This window comes from Bactrocera dorsalis, chromosome 5, assembly GCF_023373825.1.
Source record: "Bactrocera dorsalis isolate Fly_Bdor chromosome 5, ASM2337382v1, whole genome shotgun sequence".
Lineage (NCBI taxonomy): Eukaryota > Metazoa > Arthropoda > Insecta > Diptera > Tephritidae > Bactrocera > Bactrocera dorsalis.
In genome coordinates, this window is record NC_064307.1 from 8,463,715 (window position 1) to 8,485,426 (window position 21,712).

The following is a 21,712-nucleotide window of genomic DNA, read 5'->3' on the forward strand; positions in this document are numbered from 1 at the left end:
ATGGGGTAAATGACGGAACTCGGCGACGGAGTCTCTCTTCCACCCAGAATCTCACTCCGAATCTGCGCTCCTTTACATAAGTATGGCCAGTGTAGTGCTTTATATTCTTAATGTTACAATTTTCTAACTTCGGATTGACTAAATGTCGTAAATATCGGTTGAAATGTAAGATCTCTAAAAAATAAATGAGCGTAATATCTTCTAGATTCTGTAGTTTGGTGTCGAAAATTGGTGAAATCAGTTCATACATTACCCCAGCACAGATATAATACTCACAATTGATTAAGTTAATGTTTGGACGTAAATATTATCTCGAGCATACTTCAGTTTACTGCTAATGGTAATAACAGGAAATCGATCTAACCCTCCCTCTGTCTCCAAAGAAGCCAATATAAAAATTCACGACCATCTGCTTCGCTGTATACCGTTGAATCTGTGTGATGTTTATATGAAATCAAGCTGACATGTTCTCGTGAATATGACTACGTCACGCGAATGTGAAGTGTTCCCTGTCTTTTATATGCATAAGAAAGCGGTGCGAATATAATTGAGTGTGCCTTGTGAATCTATTACGCCTACGGATTCATACTGCTGCCGTTGAGAGTGTGGTAATTAAATGCAAAGTAATGAATTTCTGACTAAAAACTGTGGAAGAGGTACCGCAACACAGGTGATTTCGCATGTTATCATGATGGCCCCCACCAAAGACCTGAGCACTATTTTGCAAAGACCCTCGTATAAAAGCGCAACAGAATGTTGCAAACAACATCAGTTCCTTCGCACAGCTTCAGCATAGCGTTGTGTGGAAATAAAAGATCATTTTCGACTTATACACATAGAACTAAATAAATAACTCAACAAAGATGGTTTCGAGTTCGCTGAAAATTTGCGCTTTTCTAACAGTGTTCATAGTCAGCTTGCAGCATATTTCGGCGGAGCAGGCTGTTTGCGGTCCCGCCATTGACGCAGCCCTCAGTCTTATGTGCGAAAACGGTTTTAATACGAAATTCAAGAAATCACGTGAGTAACCGCTATGTGTTTGTTGCATATTTATCACAATAATAATGAACATTTTTCATCCAATTCATCGAATTTTAGTGGATTGGGATGATCTCGGTAATACTGAGCCCGAAACACTGTCGCCCTTCGGCCTGATGAACTTTCCTTTCTTAGCCAAAATTCATGGCGGTCAGGTGGATACAGTGGCTAAAACTCGTCGTCGGCGGGATGGTGTCTACGACGAATGCTGCCGCAAAGCCTGCTCCTACAATGAGTTGTTATCCTACTGCAAATAAGCATTTCCATTTTTAAAATATTGTTACCGACTTTCACGTTAAATGAATTTACACAGACTCTCCAGAATCCACGTTTTACTCAATTACCACTCTTCTCCAGCTCATACGTGAGGATATGTTGCCAAGCGATGAAACTAAGCGGCGTTCGGAAATGCTTATGATACTTATAGTTGTGATACATACTTACTTGTGAATTAATATCTATAAAAAAAACTTAATAAAAAAATATAAAATTGGAAAATTCTCAGTAAGTTCAATGAAGAGATCTTCAGGCTGTTGGTGTTATAGTTATTTACACATAAAATAAACAAATTGTTATGCAAAATTACAAAAAGTTTTTAAGCTCAAATTGTTAGCTTCTTCCACAAAAATGCATCCTTTTTTGAGAGACATTCCTTGCTCACCTGCACTCTCACGTAGTGTGTGCCTTCGCATGCACTTCGGCTCATCCTACAACCGCTGGTGTTGCTGTAAATCACATGTGCGCTCATAAATATGCAATAATTCGATGAAGCCAAATGAACATTTACGTTCGTGTTGAGATAAAATTAACATAATGCTAAGTCGCGTGTGTGTGCGTGAACATCGCATGTATTAACTATATATGTATGTAGCTGAAAACTGGCGATACTGCAAGGACGTTTAGTGCAAAATTGCCGGTATAAAAGCCTAACCGAAAGCTCAGGATCCAACAGTTCGCTTTCGTAGCCTCAAGAGGAGGAACGCATTTTCAAATTTATATCAACACATTGAGAATGAATTTGCTAAAAATCGGCGCTTTGCTGCTGGTGCTATCAGTGGCCTTGCACCAAAGTATTGGCAGAACCGTTTGTGGCCCCGCTCTGGATGAGGTGCTCAGCGCTATCTGCGTGCATGGCTTCAACACAAAATTCAAGAAATCAAGTGAGTAAAAGACGCATTTCATATGCAACTATGATATTTGGATTTCGGATTTGTTGAGCAATAAACGAATGTCGACTTTCAGTGGAATGGGATCAGCTGGCCAATAATGCTGTGGAAGATGAGCTGGCTTTCCCTTATGCCAGATTTCCGTTTTTGGCCGAAATTCGCGGCGGTCAGCTGAATACGTTGGCGAAAATTCGACGGCATCGTGACACGATCGTAACCGGTGTCTATGATGAATGTTGCAACAAGGACTGCACTTACAATGAAATTCTCTCGTACTGCAATCGGTTTGAGTAAACTAGTTGGCTCAACAAAGAATCGCATTGAATAAATGGTTTTTGGCTTTTACTAGGTTCTATCATAAGGCTCCCTTTTGCAAGAAGATTGTTGAAACATCTTTGAATTTGTGTTAATAAAAAACTTTACTGCATAACAAACAAATGCAGTCTGTGCTGATAAAGGTATAAAATTCGAAAAGTATACAGAAGTCGTATGAACTACAGACGTGCTCCCATAAATATGCAACATTGAGCACGGCATTCAAGCTATGTACTTACGAAGAGACGGATGTACTAACCGCGCTTGATTGAAGCCCGGGTCTCACTCTCCGGATCCACATTTGTCGGACGAACTCCTGTGTTCGATCTAAAAATTCGCACAACTCTTAGTAGCCCATACAAATTTGCACAGGTGTGTAATTTCCATTCCCGCCAGGTCCGTGGGATGTTTGAAAATGATTAAGTCGTGAGCTCCCCAACTCCGGACAGTCAAGAAGCAAGTGTTGAGCTGTTTCCACTTCATCTTCTTCTATACAGCTTCTGCATTCTGACGTCTGGTAGCATTCCCAGCCTTACTGCGTGGTTGCCAATAAGGCAACGGCCCATTAAAAACCCCAAAACTAGGGAGAGGTTAGCCTTTCAGAGGGTGAAGAGATCACTGGATCTTTTGCGAACGATCTTCGGCCAAAAGGCTATTGCGACAGTGCATGTATCGATGGTGACCCAGCGCTGGCCAGGCTTCCAGAAGTCTTGGAGAAGTTGGTCTGGAGAGATAAAATAAGTTCTGTTTCAAAGTTTAAAGAGCATTTGGTGTTGGTACATAAAATGGACGTTACTTCCGATGGTAAGACCAAATGACACCTAACTACCAAATTCAGTATTGCTTCTTTCATAATTACATTTCAGAGGCGGAACCTGAATAGAATTTATTATAGCATACTAAGTCTACATAAAACCGAGCATCATTTTTAGACAAAAGAGATTTGAAAACAACTTTCGTTGCCTATCGTGCCAGTTGGGCCGGCGACAACAGAAGTTCGAACGAAACTGTCGTAACGGCATTGCCTTATTCATAGACATTTTTAATCACTAAATTACTAAGAATTGCACTCCATCTTAAAAACGTCAAATCCCCGTCATAAATATTGTGCTGTCGAGCGTTATCAGTTTTCCCATTGGCCAACAACTGCTGCGCTCTCTCACTACGTTTATTTAACTACACATTTTGCCAGCTCTATGACTGAGTCCAATAAGTGCTTTAAATGCTGTCGGCAATGGCAACGGCAGCTGTTATTCGCACCACAAGTACCGCTATTCCTGCAAATTTCATTTTTGGTGTTGTAATTGACGTTGACAATGCTGCAGTCAGTTTGCCAGATTTCGCTTGCCATCTGACAAATTTAACTGTGACACCCTACCACCAACAACATTGCCGCTGCTCGTTAGCAAGTTTTTGCCCGGCTTGTGTGTTGTTGCTCTGCTTTTCACTTCGACAAAACAACTTCCTGTCGACGATGGGCTCCTTGCAGATAGCTGAGATTAATATTGTACTTATTGGCTATTTTTCGTGTTCGTCCTCCCCCTTCGCTAACGCTTGCTGTTCGGAGAATTTATCATATTGCTAACGTCTCCGTTTTGCCATTTTTACGAGTACTTGACAGTCAGCTCGCTGCTTTTGTCCGATTTCAGCGCAGCAATTTTTCCGAAAAATGTGTGTTGAAAGGCTAAAATTCAATGTTGACAGTTGAGATTTTCAGTCATTGTTGGATCTTAGTTTGTGCTAAGTAAGCGCTTCATTGGACCCACTTCACATAGTTGTGTGAGTGCTCAAATTCGTAGTATTCTTAAGAGTTGAAGTGGAAGCATGATTACAATCATAGCTGAGTTGAATGAATGTTCTGAAACACATTTAGGCTTTGACTCCACACCTCGATTACCACATCCCGTTCGGGCTTGGTATGTTTCACAAAATTAATCAGCTTATGGCTCATCTTCATTTCCTGACCTTAGGAAAACTAAGTTTGTAAATAAGTAAAAGCTCGGTGTGTGGTTTATGTAATGTTTTATGGGAACCGATCCGTTGTTGTAAAATATTTATTGCTAACTCGAAAGAACACAACAAAGTCAGTTAGTTGTGAGTGTGAGCTCCAATGTGCCTTAGATATGAAAACCTCCACCATTGTCTACCTTATGAGCCAATAAAACAAATGAGATCCATTACGGATTATATATATACATATATGTAGAGTAAATTGATAGATTGATACAATTTTAGTGCACAAAACTTGGTTTCAAGGCATTTAGATCACTTTAATCACCATTAGCAATTCGTAACTTATTACTTGCAGATACATTTTTTGGGTCAATTTATAATAATGTGCCTTTATCACTTCGTTAATTTATAGAATATAATCATAGTTAAATATAAAGAAACTTTTCTACTATATTTAAGTATAAAATTGTTTGCATCTGGAAAATTTAATCGTGATGTAATACAGTTTCCATCTTCTGCACAAGTCCTCGCAGCTTCATTAAAACTAGAATAATATTTGTGTTTTACCATCAGTCGTGACTGGGATCACTGGATACTTAGACTAGGGCCGAGCAATATCTAGCGATATCGGAATAGGAGCAACCGATGCTGCAGCATTCGTCCGCTATGCCAGTGCTATGGGTCAAATTCCGTCGCAAGCGCTTCCCAGTGATTCGATGTTTCCGACGCCAACGCGCCTCCTCCTTCAGCAACTGCTTCAGACTTGGTTGACGGTTCCCTTTCCTAAGTGCTACCGATGCCCCCCGTTGGAATTGTGCCATGAATTTTCGTGGTAACAGGAATTGATCGGCGTCGGCGTGCCTGCGACTGCGCAGATAACGTATTGGACCATCTGTTATTTGTGCAGAGAGTAATAACAGAAATAATTCAAATTTGAAAACTCTTTTCTTCAGTGCTTCGAGATATTCGCCGCCAGCTGTTACTTACCCAAATTTTTTTTATTAAAGCCATTTTTGCAAACACTGAACAGCATAATGTCCAGAGCGTCGCCGCAAAGAAACTCCGATGGTTTTTCCGCTTCACAATCATGTACCAACAACATCAAAGACAACAAAATTAAAAATATCCAAATTAACTGTCGTAAGGGATCACTCAATTTTGAAAAAGCTGGTGCCATATCAGCTTTTTGTGATCTTTCCACATCTCGTTCGAACTGGCCAAGTACGTACTTTACAGCGCCACCGTTCGTTTGGAACTGAGCTATTAGAGCGACTTCCCTGCTTAGTTCAAGTGAATGTGTGTCACTAACTGCAAGAAGAGAGTTGACTGTCGTGTGTGCGAACGGGACCGCCTGCATCGGCTTGTATATGCAACGAACAGCTGTTTCCAATGACGTTTCACATGTCAGGTAGAATATGCATAGGAATGAGTTTGAGCTACAAAGTGATTTATGTACAGGCGTCTGATACTTAGGATAGTTATGTAGGCACATGTAAATGACTCTTTATGTACATGCCTTCCATAAAGCAGTTGTTTGCATTAGAGGCATGATGTTTATTACATATTGTACCTGATCATCTAGAGGCGCGTGTAAAAACATAAATAACTTCTTAGGCCTAGATAGGTTTATTGCAGTGGTTTAAGCAATTACTTGCTGTATAGAGTTTTCGTCCACAAAATTTCAACCAAATGTGAAATAAAAAATTATTTTTCCTAACCCTTCTTTTTTGAAAAACATTATTTTTTCTAATTAAACGATCGACTATGTACTCGGGCGATTATATACACTAGAGCAGGTCGATTTAGAGGGACAAAAATAACCGAAATAAAAATCGCGAATGCAGGAAAGGAATGCAGGAAACTTTGCTTAAACGACTATGGGTCTTAATCCAGGCGAAGGCGAAGTTTTTCAGAACTTATAAAAATTTGTTCGTCAGTTTTTGCGAAATGATAAATTGTCGGAATCGGCAAGATCGCAAACCCTATATCACCGGTTATTCAGATTTTTACAACTTCGCCTTAAAAATCTATGGCGTGAAACCGCTTTTAGACTCTTACTATGTTACGCAAAATTGTCCAGCACGTTCCATAGAACATTTACCGCATACACAATTTTTTTGTAAAAAAATCGACCCACACTAATATAGATATGTTTACTTTTCGGTGCATACTTATGTATAAATATATAAAAAATCTATATATAGGCACGATGCTAACAACAAAGCAATTGATAACATAAGTGAAAAATATATTTACATATTTCTATTTGGAAATTAGAATGATCATGTTTAAGAGTCGCACGAATATACAAGTTTGAACGCACACAACGACACCACCGAAGTAGTAACAATAGTCAGCTGAGCACTCAGCTGCTTGAAGCAGCTGCGATAAGTGACTAAACGCCCTGTACACCAAGCGGGTATTTCCTCGACATAAACATGTGGTAATACAGGGTGATTGACGAACAAATTTAAGTCATGCTATTTACAGCAAACCATTTTTGGAAACTTGAAATGAAGCCGGTATTGCGCTCTCAAGTTGGCAGAATAACTCCTTATAGGATCATCTGAAGTGATAAAATACGTTTTGTAGTTAGAACCTTAACTTAGAACTTGGACGAAGGAAAAAAAACTGAAGACTGGATTTTTGGCAGACATTTTTACAAAAATCAAAGAAGGATTTTCTTCTCAACACTCAGCCAGATTTACACCCAAGAAGACTAAATTAAAATCACTATTCCGAATCTTCAAACATTTGACTTCCTATTGACTTACCCTGTAAAAAATAGTTGCTGTATCGGATAGCCACCGGAAACTTGGCGTTTCGCCACTATTTTAAGGGCTCATGGAAACAAAAGAACAACACGCGCACTCACACATGCACGGCCTCAGCTGCTAAAAATATCAGTTCAGAAAAACGCGCGTGCATAAAAGATTGTTTTCAAACAGATTACATTGTGCCATTGTTGTTTTGGTGTTTAGGTCAAAGAAAAACAACAACGTACCCTAAGGCATTGTTTATTGTTTATGGTTTGTAGTTTTCAACTATTGCGGAGGAAGGCGCATGTACCGAGATAGCATAAATCTAAAAATAAACTCAGAAGCCTAAATTTGGTTACAATTACAGTTTTATACCCGCAGATTTATCCCACTTTTTTCGTGGGAAGACTCTTTCAAATGAAATCAGGTTTGCACCGAAAAGAAATATCATAGGTCCAGGTCCTTCAGACAATTTAAGACAACTTTCCTAATGCATTGGAAATTAATTATTTAACACAAGAAAATTATAAATTCCTTGACTTGACTTGGCAGTCGTGAAGTGAGTGTTTAGTGGCGCCCTTACTTAGATTCATGTGCACAGCAATGATGGTATGAACGAGTGTGTTCAACCGCGCTTGCAGAGAAGTTAAGCCGTTCTAGTAATTAGCTCATACTACCGCCAAGTTCCAGCTAACTAAATTTAAGAGCAGTGTAGTTTTTAGGTCTGGGCTTCAAATTCGAAAAGTAGATATAAATCGGTTCACTCCTCGCTTTTAGCATTAGAAGTGCAGACTTGCCAAAGATTTGACAGCGAAGTCGATCTCCATTAGGTAGATCGTGTTCTATTTTATTCGAGGGCCTCCTGAATAATAATATATAAACAACAATAAAATAGTGGTAACCAAGGTTTTAGTCATGGTTAATTTTTTACTTGACCTGTAATGGGGATAAATTCTACATCTATTTACACCTAAATGTCCAAAAAATACTACATAGGAAACGTTTTTGGTAAAAACATTCTACTAAAAATAATATACTAAATAGTTCTGCACATACTCTCTAACGAGGCATTTCTGGTTAAGAAAAAAACTAACGGTGTGATATCAGACAACCTTGGTGGCCAATCGACCAGCCAAAACGTGAACTTACCTGCTCTCCAAAGTATTCTCTATATAAATATATTCATTGATGCGATGTATGGGAAGGAGCGTCGTTTAGTTGAAAATAAATGTCGCCAATATCTCGAGCTTCAATTTTAGGCGTCAAATATTCGATTATCTTGGTACTATAACGGTCACCATTGACGGTTACTTTCTCACTTGCATCATATTTGAGCTCTTCGTTCCAAATGCTGCAATATTGCTTGTTTAGATATCTATTGAACCATAAATAGGCCTCATCGTTGAACAAATTTTGGCTCGAAAACGGTGAATCTTCTTGGATGTTTTCCAGAGCCATAGAGCGAAGCGATGTCGTTGGGGAAGGTCGAGAGGGTTCAGTTCTTGCACAAGCGGTATTCTTTATGCTTCCAATTTAAGATCTCGTCAACAAATGCGCCAAGTCGTTCCTTTCATCAGTCCGAGTTGCTGCCAACGACGCCGAATCTCAGTCACGTTCGTCGTGTATACTCTAACCTACGGCTGCTATATTTTCGCTATATTTTCTTCACTGTGTGTTAGACGTGGTCTATTGGTCCAGTATTATCCAATAATGAAGACTGGGTCTCAAGATGAGTGATGTTGACCATAAGTTGAGCGAAGCGTGCGAAGCACATAATTTACAGAACGTGAATTTCCGCAATAAGTTGAACGATTTGTAAACGTTGTTCAGGTGTAAGACTTTCCATAATGAAATGCCAAACTCACTGAACCAAAATAACATGAAAGCTTGACACGACTCATGCGTGATCTGTCAAAAAAAGGCTATGGCGAAAAGTACCTCTACCTGAATCACCGGTTGTAAGCAAAATGGGTCATATAGGAAGCTACAAACCGCTTTGGAACCTATGCATATACTCAGTTCTAGCTTTCTATACAAGAAGTTTTTGACAATTTTGTAGTTTAGTTCTAATTTCTTTATTGGAAATTTTTCCACGTATAAATTCATTAAATGTGAATAATTTTGCAGTCAATTAACTCGCCTTTCTGGAAGTAATTCCAATTAAATATCGAACACCTACACTGATTCTAAATATTCATAGACACTTGAATCCATATGTACCATACAAACATGTGTGCTTTTCGATAATAACAGTAAAAGTTTGCACTCCGTTCATAATAGCAAATGTTTTTCAATAAGTTTTCAATAATAATTTTCGAAAGTATTTCATTAGTGGCTGAAACGTTTTCGTCAAGGGTCAAGGCATATTGGTTTGAGTTCATCAAGCACTAAATAATAAATTAGAAATTTCAACTCGGCCGTTGCCAGTGGCCTTAATATTTCATTTTATTTCTGCCTCTGCTCTGCGTGTGCTGGGAACGATTTTACAGCGCACACACACCCACTGCATCATTATCAATGCTTCAGTACATCACATTACAGATGACTTATAAAAGTGTTGTTGTAGCGTTGTTGTTGCTTCGCACTCAATACATTTCATGTGTTTACGAAGCAACACAATACAATAATAAATTTGCCTCATGATCGCCCCAATTGGTCCTCCACTGGCTCGTTCATGTAAATAAATCTTGTATTTTATTGTTTTTTTTCTCTGTTGTTGGTTTTTGTTTTTGTGAAAATTGAGGAGTGAGCAAACAACGGCAAACAAACAAACAAACAACAAAAGGCCTGAAGAAGCAACGGAATAATACAGAACAACACTGATAGCGGCCATTGGCATGTCCCAATCGACTTCAATGCAAACGCACACTTTCAATATTTACACACAAAAACGCTCTGTGTTTGTTGTGCGTGACACTTATCGGCTTGGAATGCTTGCGGTAGCTCCAGCCGGTCAGACAGTCCGTCGACCGCGCCCGCTGCCCGCCTTTGCAAAGCGCTCAGCTGCCAAACTTGCTCTTTAGCAACGCTCATTAATGGAGACATTTCAATAATTGTCGTATATTAATAAGGACCAATTGTCCTTGTTGTTGTACGTATGTATTGAATCGGCATAAACACATTTATATACACATGTATGTGTGTGCATATTAATGCCGAAATGAAGACGAAAACGGCAAATTGATAGCATTCGAAGATAAAAGAATAGACGCCACAAAATATTTATGTGTGTGTAGGTGCGTTACAGTTATTAATGGGCGTAGGTTAAATGGTGCAAAATTAAGTAAAATTGATTGAAATCCAGGCGCCACAAAGCGCACAGAAAAGTGGGGGTAAGAAGGATTATAAGGAATAATATTGGACAAAATGGAATTTCGAAGAGAAAGAGGGTGGAAAAAAGAAGAAAAAATATTACTAAACCAAAATATATATCTGTCATTGAAATTAGAAGTTAACGGTTTTATTTCAGCTCCATAAAACTTCGAAAATTCTTCAGGACACACACACTGCTTATGGTTATAAAGAGACTTTCAATAAGAGCGCTACAACAACGAGTCGAAATTATTAAAGTTTACCACCGAAATTCGGAGTCAGTGGGCTCAACTTTAAGAGCTAATTTGACTCGCATGACTCATCAGCTAACGCGAATTATTCCAGCGAACACTCAAGGCATATATTAACATTATTCAGAACCTTGTAACTCCTGCATTTGATTTCACTTTAACTTTTTTCAAGTCTGTGGGCGTTAAGTCTGTCGTACAAGCTGCCAATTACTACTTGCCTTGGCTGCCAACCAATTTTTAATTTCTTCAATTCTTTAGTATTTTTGCCAGGTATGGTGTGGTGCTCACACTCGCAACAGCGTTTCAAAGAATGATTCCTGCGATTAGCATCCAGGAACACTTACGCCAACTGCCAATTGAAGTTGTGGCAAAGTAAATTACAGTCTGTATGACCAGCTTCTAAAGCTAAACAACCAATTTTGGAGTTCAAGCTAAGTCATGTGTGTAGAGAGTATTGCAAGAGAAAGGTAGAGGAAAACTTTATTCCTGAGTTATTGGAAAAGATTTAAAGTTAATGTTAAAGATATTTTGAAGAATTTTTTATTTGATTTTTTCGGCAATCACTCTCTCAAAACTTCTTCAAACTGTTCACTCTCCTACAAGTATTATTTGTGATACATCGAGCAAAGAGTTTTTAAAAGCGCCCAGAGCAGTCCAGCCTCTAAAAAATTCATTACCGATAACCGCCAGCGATTTAAATATATTTTCACTGTATAAAAAATGTTGCAAAATAATTTCGTAATTTGAAAACATTCCAGCTAAAAAGCCTTAAAGTCATGTGAATGCCACTTAAGCTGAACTTCTACGGCTCAAGACCATTGAATATCAACTCCTCCATACTGACAGTCACAACAACTTATTCATGTGCATATTCCTACCTTATTCCCCTTTTCCCATGTTTATCCTTACGACTACCGTATTTGCACACATTTGAGGGAAATGGGCGCTCATTTATGCTTATGTATTCCTGCCTTCATATCTGCACTAAATATGTACCTTAAGCGTCGAAAGACTCGCTGGAAAGCAACAAAACGCTTCTAACCCATAATATTTGCGCTCGTGGTCTCCGTCGCTGGGACTTGAGTTAATTGTCAAATATTTGCCAGCCTTGTGTTTTGCAATTAAACTCGTGCACGTGCACTTACCTGTGCCGAGCAAAACGAAGGCGGTAAGAAACACACGCATACATACTTATGCACCTGCGCGAAACCCGGAGCGACAAGTGTAGCTACTATTGTTGCCATTGAGGCTAGGAGTTGGTTAGCATAAAGTATATGCTCACAGTTCCTGAAGTCAAATATACACCTGCCCCTGCTTCTTGGAAGTTGAGCTCGTTTGAGCGCGTGGCAAAGTGTCACTCTGACGTGCAAGTGTCGCTTAGGTATGCACCGGCACACACACACACATATGAGCTGGTGCTTATAGCAGTAAGGTCGTGACTGGTGCATTGCACTCGGATGAACTATCAGATGATGCCAATTCGACTTCATGACAGCGGTGATAATAACCTGTGTGAAATTTCTTAGTGCGAAACTTTGGAAATTCGGTAAAATCTTGGGTCCTCCCTTCACTGATGTTTGCCGTATAAGTGTAAGTGGAATATAAGGTAACTTAGTTGCCACAAAATAAAACATAAAACTGGAAACTAATAACAACATAGTTTAATGAAGTGTGTGGAGTTTCTCATTAGCTTTTATTTCTAGAATAAAAAAATACATACTAAAATTTGGCTTAATACACTCTTGCTGTAACCTTTTTGTACATAAAAGGTAATCCATTTCGCGGTTCTCTACTTTTTTTAAAGAAAAAACACTGGAACTTAAAATTTAATGCGGATAATTTATCATTCGAAGAAGCATTCGAAAGAGCATTTTTTGGCGTTTACTTTTTGAAGATTACCTCTTTCAAATGCTAGCTGCGGCTACGTCTCAGTTGGTACATCCGTTGAGTAAAATTTTCGATGAATCGATCGAGCATTTCGACTGGTAACTGGCGAATGACAACCGTGATGTTCCAAGGTCTTAATCGAAGCGGGATGGTTCGCATAGACTTTATATTTACTTTACATATGTCCACAGGAAAACGTGTGAAGGTGGGATATGACACGATCTTGGTGGCCAATAAATCGGCTCAAAACATGAAATTATCCGCTCACCGAAGTGTTCGCTGAATAAATCCATTGATTGATGCGATATGTGGGAAGTGATAACGTCTCCTTGAAACCAAATATCACCAGGATCTCGTGTTTCAATTTCAGGCATCAAATAGTCGGTTGCCAAGGCTCCCGATTGACGGTTGCATTCTCATCGGCAATATTTTTGAAGAAATATGGACACATCAAACCGGGTTTTTTTCTGAATGAAATGACAGCTCCTGAGTCTCTACATCCCAAATGTGGCAATTTTCCTACACATATCCATTTAGCCAGAAATGGGCCTCTTTTCAGAACAAAATTTGCCTCAAAAATATTGGATTTTCTTGAAAATGCCATAGAGCGAAAAGAAGTCACTTGAGAAGGTCGAGCGGCTTCAGTTCTTGTGCAATCGGTTTTTTTCTGCTTTCAATTCCATCCGTCAGTTTGCGTTTCGGCGAACGGCGCCAAATCCTCGTTTCCTAGCGTACACTTTCAGCTAAAGCTGCTACATTTCCTTCATTGCGTGCTGGATATGGTCTGTTCGGTCGAATGTTATCCAATAATGAATGCTATGTCTCAAGATGGGTGATGGTGTCGCGAATAGTATGCTTAGTAGGCCGATTATGTTGGCCAAGTTGAACGATTGACACGACTCACGTGTGTTCTTTCAAAAATAGGCTATTGAATAAGTGCCTCAACTTGGATCACCCGCTATAAAAAGTAAGAATATCTCAAAGAGTCTCAAAGAGCCCAAACTGTAGGATTAGATTTCGAGCGGCGTTATTATCTCAACATGTCCATTGACTACTGAAAACCCCAGAAATAACAACAGAGTAAGAGTTATCAAGGCAAAATCTAGAATAAAATCAAATGTGGTCCGAACTTCACTCAAATATGTCTACACATTATTGCATATATGCAGTTCTTCAATTAAACTGCGAATGAAAGGAAATTTAATAAAATCATAATTTTTTTAATACAGAGCAACAACAAGCCGTTAACACTTAACCCCGAAGACATGAGAGATAAATTTTATTTAATGCCAAAAATTCGTTGGCAGGCGGCCAATTTCAATTTTTAACGCACATCCATGAGAGCGTGTAAACGTGTTCTCGCAAACGCTTCACCCACCACACCCGCCACACACCAATTGTCACCGATGCATGCAGACAGGACAGACGTTCTTCATACATATGTGAGTACTCGAACGAGAAATGTGTGAAGAACAGAGAAAAGCAGAAGGAGCGATTGAAATTAAGCGGGTGTCGCATAAATCAGAAGCTCACACACGCACGCATATACAAACATGATTGTGGGGTGGGAATTGCTCCGCCAGGTCTCGCCCTTCATTCGCTGCTGGTGTCCACCTCAATCGTTCGTCTGTGCAGTTTTTGTTGTTTTTTAAGCTATTGCCAGTACAATTCGGTGTGCAAATATTTGTTGGCACACACCCTCACACACTCACACACACATGCAGACGGGTTTGCAGCAATTTTCATACAAATTTGAATATGTGCAAATGCTCACGCATACACTTAAAACAAAGTGCACATCATAAAAATATCTCAATTTTTATTCATGCATGGTTAATGTGGCCTACAACAATAAAACAAAGCCATGTTGTGTTAGAGAACCCTACACATGTGTGTGTGTGTGTGAGTGTGCACAATTTATATAAATGCAAGTTTGTTTGTATTTATAATCTTACAGGCCACTTTAAAAGCTTTTATGCTCACACTCACACACTAACCCACACATATGTACATACAGACATAACGCATGGCAATGCAGTATATCAAATGCGAAATGCGAAAAAACAGCGCGCCAACAGTATTGTGTGCGCAGCAACAACAACAGCAACACAAATATAGCCATAAACAATTTAGCCAAATTTATGGGGTCTCATTTACTGCACTTTTTCCCTTCATAATTTATGACCTAAGCAGGTATATTAAATGTCCTGTAAAAAATACGCATAAAATGTCCCAAAAACAACACCAACAACAGCACAGTGCACAGCGAAACGACACAACAGCATGCGGCGGCATTAAAAATGCCAAATTGTGTACCTTTTGTGAGTAAATAAAAATTTTCGCGCGACGGAACGGCCCTATACACACACAAACACATGCGCGGCTGCGTTCACACATACATCTGCGGAGAACCGCACAGCAACACGCGCTTGGTAAACGCTCGGACAAGGCGATAACAATCACACTACGTGGGACGGCGCGGTGAGGAGGCAGGTGTGCTGTGTGTTTAGATTTTCTGGCTTTAAGTGGACAAGGTGTGTAATTGCTAGCCATTGCAGGACACTTGCGTTTGGGCAATTTCCCGAATTTCTGCATCGTTAAAAGACGGTCTGTATAAATTTTATTAAAAGTGCATTCGCGCAAATAATAAAGTGGACACAACAACAAAATAATAATAAAAGTTAAAGCAAAGTTGCTGTCCTCGTTCCAGTAGCTGTCATAAGAGAAAAAAGAGCAGAAATTCAAACGCTTCCTTATAAGTTATGAGACATATTCAAATAAGAAAACCTTCATCCAGCTGAATCCTGCCTAATCTGAGCCAAATATCAGTATACCGAGCACATCTCGCAGTGGGTGACAGTTCCTACGATACAGTCACTAAGAAAACTAGTATCGAGTTTTTTGATAAGAGCGCTACAAAAAAAAACGTTTTGCGATATCAATGAAATCATTTATTCCTCTGAAAGTACATTCTATGCCATTATGTATAGATTTGAACTCTTTTGCATGGGCACCACGGGTACGCTTGCAGAAGTCCAGACACTGAACCCAATTTTCGATGGTGTTCAAGCATAAAACGGCCGATACTGCTGCAATTTCACCTTCGATATTCGTACCAAGTTCATCAATCGTCGCAGGTTTGTTGCCATAGACCACAGACTTGACGTTGCCCACAAAAAATAGTCTAACGGCGTCAAATAACACGACCGAGGAGGCCAATTGACTAGGCAATTTCGTGAGTTAACTCGTTCACTAAACTTGCTTTTCAATAAATCTATTGTGACATTCGCTGTGTGACTTGCAGACTCTTCCTGTTGGAACCACGTATTGTCCAGGTCCCTATCATCCAATTCGGACCTAAAATATTCGGTTATCATTGAGCGGTAGCGATTATTATTCACAGTAACGCGTCGGTCTTGATCAACCCAGAACAATTATGGCTCAGTGACGCCGGCGGCCCATAAACCGCACCAAAACGTAATTTTTTCGAGATGCAATTATGACTCATGTTGTACGTGTGTATTGCTGTCTGACCAATAATGTATATTTTGCTAATTGACCTCATCGTTGAAGATGATTTTTCGATGAAAGTTCGGATCATTTCCAATTCACGGCCATAGAACGATTGTGGTGATCAACGGCTTCAATTCTTGCCTCAATTTGATCCTGTAAGGATGCAGCCCAAGATTTTTTCGAAAATTCGCCACAACGTCGTCACAGAAATGCCCAGTACTTGAGAACGACGTCTGAGAGACTGATTTGAGTCTTCCTCAATTGATGCGCCAGCGTCACAGATATTCTCGATAGTACGGGCACTTCTTTGTTTCACTGGATTCAAATTTTCCCACTAGACGTTCAATTGTCGATCTGACAGAACGACTATAAGGACTATAAATTGGACGTAGCGCTCTCAAAGTTGAGGCCACTGACTCCGAATTTTGGTAGTAAATTTTAATAATTTTAACTTGTTGTTAGATCGTATATCTTTCCATAGTGAAATGGCAAATCTTACTTAGCTCAAATGTCAAAAGAGTGGGAATAATAATGGTGTCGTTTGATGTCCCTTTCAGTCTAATTTTCTAGCGTCGCTACTGAAAAACTCGTTACAAAGAACATTGATATTTATATTTGGCCCTACAACAGGACTAGGTTACCCGTTAACAAATAACTAAATTTCATCTGATGTGCGTTAGTCCTGGGTCATTGTCAAAGTTTTCAGCAAGCGTGGTCACATTTCACCAAAGATACGAAGTAAATAACTAAAAAATAAAATACTTATTTCATCACAATCAAAACTCTAAAACTGGAACTTCAAACTAAATATATTACTCAGGGCTTCTAAACATGGAAGAAACTTTAATTCAAATGTCAAGATTTGTTTATTTTTGAAAACATTTTTATATATTTGGCTCCATTTGTTTAAATATCAAGTTCAAGCTTTTGTTCGAACAAAGCCGACGGCACAGAATAATTGGCGAGTAAATATGTATATGTATCCGAATACCGTTTATACTTAAAATAAGCCGAGTACATTATACGAGTACCTCATGTCTTTTTATTCGAGTTTTTGATTATATTCATAGTGATTTTAGTAAGCATCGGATTTACAAATATTTAATTAAAAGTGAGTAACTAATATCATGTAGTGGGCTGAATACTATACTAGGCATTGCAGCTTTAAAATGTGTTGCAATACGAAAGAATCTCGTTGTAGCTGCAGGCCTTGCTGCAACACTCATCATAAACACCGGTTAGGACCGTGTCGGTGTCTGTGCCTGTGTGTCGGTGACGACGAGTCTTGGCTAATGTGTCAAACTGAGCGCCGTGAATCTTGGCTAAGAATGGCGAGTTGGCATAGGGGAAGGGCAGCTCGTAGTCCACTTCATTGTTTCCCAAATCATCCCATTCCACTGATTTTCAAATAAAGAAGTTTTAATTTTTAAAGAAGTTGAAATAATTGGGCAGTACTGTAATTCTGAGCGGTTTACTCACCTGATTTCTTGAACTTTGAGTTGAAGCCATGGACGCAAATGGTGCTGAGCACAGCGTCCAAGGCCGGTCCACAAACGGTGCGTTGGCTTTGACCTTGTGGCAACAGCGCTGCCATAACAATCAACACGGCGCAGATTTTCAAGAAGTTCTTCGGCATCATAATGGCGGTGGTGTGTTCTCAAATAAGTCTCAAAACCCAAAAGGCTGCGTTTGTGTTAAAGCGTACTAGTGAAGCTATGGAAAGTAACTGATGTAATTTTCTGCTTTTGGCTTTGTTTTTATAGAAGTGAATTCGCAAAAAGAGATGAGTTAGCGTGCTCTCCTATTAATTAGCATATGTCAATTCAATGCGTCTCATTGCTTCTTAAGAGACTGGATGAGGTGTGAAGGCCGAAATCAAGGTTTTCAATGAAATCTGTTGCATATTTATGAGCGCACGTGGATAATATACACGTAGAGATATGTAAATGGTTTTAGCCAAAAAGACGTATCCCTCATACCAGAAAGTTTAAACGCGTTCGGTTGAAATTTCATGAATAATCCCTCAGGCTACTTTAAGTGTATTATGGAGGGTTGAAATGTATTTTGGGAAAGCGAATTTATTGGTTGCTAATATTGTGATATATAAAGAGCTTTAAGCGTATTTACAAATAATCCATGAAAAATATGTCCCTTATATAGGCATGAGTTCAGCTAATAAAACGCAATGCTTTATAAGAAGTATTGTTACCTCGGACAATTTGCCATCGATTTTTTCTTAGACATTTTCTATTTTAGGCATTAAGCTAATACTTTTGTTGCAGGTGTAAGCGATGTCATTACTATAAACTATCATATGCATACTGTTAGACAATGTTAATAAAGGGTGATTTTTTAAGCTGGCTTATTTCTGTAGACTTTAGACTTGACGTAGCCCCACAAAAAATAGTCTAAAGGCGTTAAATCGCATGATCTTGGTTGCCAACTTACGGGTCCATTTCTTGAGATGAATTGTTGTCCGAAGTTTGCCCTCAAAATGGCATGTAGCGCCATCTTGTTGAAACCACATGTCAACCAAGTTCAGTTCTTCCATTTTTGGCAACAAAAAGTTTGTTAGCATCGAACGATAGCGATCGCCATTCACCGTAACGTTGCGTCCAACAGCAAACCACACCAAACAGTGCATTTTTCGGGATGCATGGGCAGTTCTTGAACGGCTTCTGGTTGCTCTTCACCCCAAATGCGGCAATTTTGCTTATTTACGTAGCCATTCAACCAGAAATGAGCCTCATCGCTGAACAAAACACGCGCGCGAAACACATTTCGAACCGAACACTGATTTTGGTAATAAAATTCAATGATTTGCAAGCGTTGCTCGTTAGTAAGTCTATTCATGATGAAATGTCAAAGCATACTGAGCATCTTTCTCTTTGACACCATGTCTGAAATCCCACGTGATCTGTCAAATACTAATGCATGAAAATCCTAACCTCAAAAAAATCACCCGTTATTTTAAATTATTAGATAAATAGTTGGGATAACAATATCGCTTCCTAATTTCGCTTTTTCTGCAAAACATTTATGTACCCCGCCCCGCAATGCCCCAAATAATTCTCGCCTATGCATTGAAGTTATGTCTCAATATCATAGCTAACATATTGTCCAAATATTGGCAATAACTCTAAAAGTGGCAATAAAATATTTATTATCGCCATTAAAAGACATTCAACTTAGCTTCTGCCAACATGCAAGTCACATTTTTATTTCTTTTTATGTATTTAGAGACCGAGAGAACAAAATATGGCGTTTTGTGATAAGCCGGTAAGCAAAACAGAACTCATACTTTGTTTAATGTAGACTGCAGTGTAAGGTTAGGTTACGTTAGGTTAGTGTGGTAGGCCAATGAGCCACGCATAGATGGAGCTCAGTTGCGAGGTCCATGAGTACCTGCGCTTGACGCGAATTTTAACATAATCTATTATCTCACTATGGTTACTTCTTCCAGTGTATCATACCTTGGTGAACCCAAATGCTTAAAGCCTAGTAATAGTTTTCCTTACTCTATACATTTCTTACAGTCTTCTTGACTGGGGCTGACAGCCATTCTGAGGGCGTGTGTCGCCACCATACTGCGACTAGTTAGTATTCCGATCATGTTTCTATAGTCTCTTCTATCGAGTGGCATTTGGAATTTTTTGTACTTCCAATCTACAGTTTTGCCATATAGACAATGCATGGGCAACAAGTTTAATATGAAAGTAGCTTGAAGCCACCGCTAGTGAGGTCATGCCCTTCTTGATTAGCTTTGAGCTGACTGTCAGCGAGCTTAAGATCTATACAGTAGCTCTGCTATCCTAAAGGATGCATATGTCCCTAAAAGAAGCTGCCACTTCTGCTTGGAAGACACTATACTGGTGTGGCAGTTGACTGAGAGTACCCGATAGAAGACGCACCCTCCAACCTTTCTTTTGAGCAACGTTCCGTCCGTGAGAAAGCTTGCTGTGCCTCTTCTTTAACAAGCTAGGCTCCGCGTCGTAGTGGTCTAAGTTATCAGAGATACAGTCGATATGCGAGTGGATTTCGGAATGTCCCATTCTTAGACGTTTAAAGTGTCCGGCTTCCCAGAGTTTGATAACAACCTTTGGAGCATTGCATTCGGCGTTCATGTCCACCTGTGCTGTATATAGAATGGCATGAAGTGACATCGTTGGTGTTGAAGGTAGTGAACCATTGATGCCAATGAGAGTCTCTCGTTCAACACGTTTCAGGTGTTTAGCGAGTGTGGCTTTACCAAGCGCTCTCCATCAGACAAAGGCACCAAATATGGCATGCATATACTATACATAACAGGAACACTAAAAGCTTACAATAAGCAACTATAAAATCTTCACCAAAGAAATTAGGTATCGTCAAATGTTTCGCTTCAATATATTCTGTTCTATAGGTAAAAGTAAATTATTAAGCAATTCCGTGTAATTCCTGCAAACATTCTCCACCAAGCTGCTTAAATAATTTCCCCAAGAACCGGCCAAAGTCGCGTACAACAAATAACGTTCAGCAGGTCTTTGTGCTAAAAATAATTTCTGCGATAAAAAATTGCCATATAATTCATGCCAAAGTGGTTATGAGTCTGCAGAAGAATGCTTTTGACCAAGCCAAACAATGTCTGTATGTGAGAGTGCACTTACTCGTGCATAAAAGAGAAATTTCAGTCACATTATTAGCACGAATATAGTATCTACTCATCATTTTCATTTGCCAACCGCACACTGGCCCACTGCCGCTGGCCATGCCAAGAGCCAAGAGCTGTGGCTCCAACAAAACGTTGTCGAATCGATCGCTGCAAAAAATGACAGTGGAAAATTTACGACTTATTAGTTTCCGCCCAAATAGCTACGGAATATGACTAAAAATCGAAGAGCAGTATATATGCTGCAACGTCAACGCCTTTACGCTGCGTACTTCGCCACGCTTCATTCGACTTGGCAAGCTCCGTAGCTTCCAGACACATTCGAACGCCCCCTAGATGCTTTCGCCTTTGTTATATCTCTCACTTTTTTTGCATGGAAATTGCAAGTCGTATTTATAACCTAATTTACTGCGACAACATTGTAGTAAATTAAACAAACATTTCGCTTTATATCTTATTTTTTACACTTAATGGCTGATTGGAGCGCACGATGTGGCAGTAAATCGTCTGCGCCAAAGTCCTGCTCAATGTGGGCGCTTGAGTGTCCGCGAGGCAATTAAACGGCGAGGACACACTCTGCTTTCGCTGTTAAAACGTTATATATGTACGAGTATATGTACTATATATATGGATATATTTAACGGATATATACGTGAAAGAAACTCTTGAAAATTTCATATACGCAAAGCATTTCTCTCCCATCATCTTCTCTCACTTGTTTAACAAATTGTTTTCGCCAAAAATAGTTATCATTGCTAGGGGGAAATAACTCTCTGTGGTGGCGGAAAATCATTTATTTTTAATATATCATTAACCCTTAAATGCATGATGATGTATATATACATCAGTGTTTTCTTCCTTACATAATTT

The 21,712-nt window shown here is 39.3% G+C and overlaps 5 protein-coding genes across 5 annotated transcripts in view; 3 read left to right on the forward strand and 2 right to left on the reverse strand.

Annotated features, from left to right (window-relative positions):
• Positions 1-21,712, forward strand: part of LOC105231467 (uncharacterized) — a 166,186-nt gene that overhangs the window by 69,967 nt on the left and 74,507 nt on the right. The gene's annotated exons all lie outside the window — the stretch shown is intronic.
• LOC105231318 (LIRP) lies at positions 758-1,666 on the forward strand. Its single transcript, XM_011212552.4, has 2 exons — positions 758-1,020; positions 1,099-1,666. Exons 1-2 carry the CDS (start codon positions 864-866, stop codon positions 1,293-1,295), a joined length of 354 nt encoding a protein of 117 aa, XP_011210854.2. The 5' UTR covers positions 758-863; the 3' UTR covers positions 1,296-1,666.
• Positions 1,957-2,654, forward strand: LOC125778913 (probable insulin-like peptide 1). Its single transcript, XM_049458542.1, has 2 exons — positions 1,957-2,198; positions 2,281-2,654. The coding sequence occupies exons 1-2, from the start codon at positions 2,051-2,053 to the stop codon at positions 2,496-2,498; spliced, it is 366 nt and encodes a 121-aa protein (XP_049314499.1). The 5' UTR covers positions 1,957-2,050; the 3' UTR covers positions 2,499-2,654.
• LOC105231315 (uncharacterized) lies at positions 4,693-5,776 on the reverse strand. The gene is made up of 2 exons (XM_011212550.3): positions 5,460-5,776; positions 4,693-5,364 (listed from the first exon to the last, which is right to left on the reverse strand). Exons 1-2 carry the CDS (start codon positions 5,647-5,649, stop codon positions 5,069-5,071), a joined length of 486 nt encoding a protein of 161 aa, XP_011210852.2. The 5' UTR covers positions 5,650-5,776; the 3' UTR covers positions 4,693-5,068.
• On the reverse strand, positions 17,046-17,933 carry LOC105231314 (probable insulin-like peptide 1). Its single transcript, XM_029552462.2, has 2 exons — positions 17,674-17,933; positions 17,046-17,591 (listed from the first exon to the last, which is right to left on the reverse strand). The coding sequence occupies exons 1-2, from the start codon at positions 17,831-17,833 to the stop codon at positions 17,359-17,361; spliced, it is 393 nt and encodes a 130-aa protein (XP_029408322.2). The 5' UTR covers positions 17,834-17,933; the 3' UTR covers positions 17,046-17,358.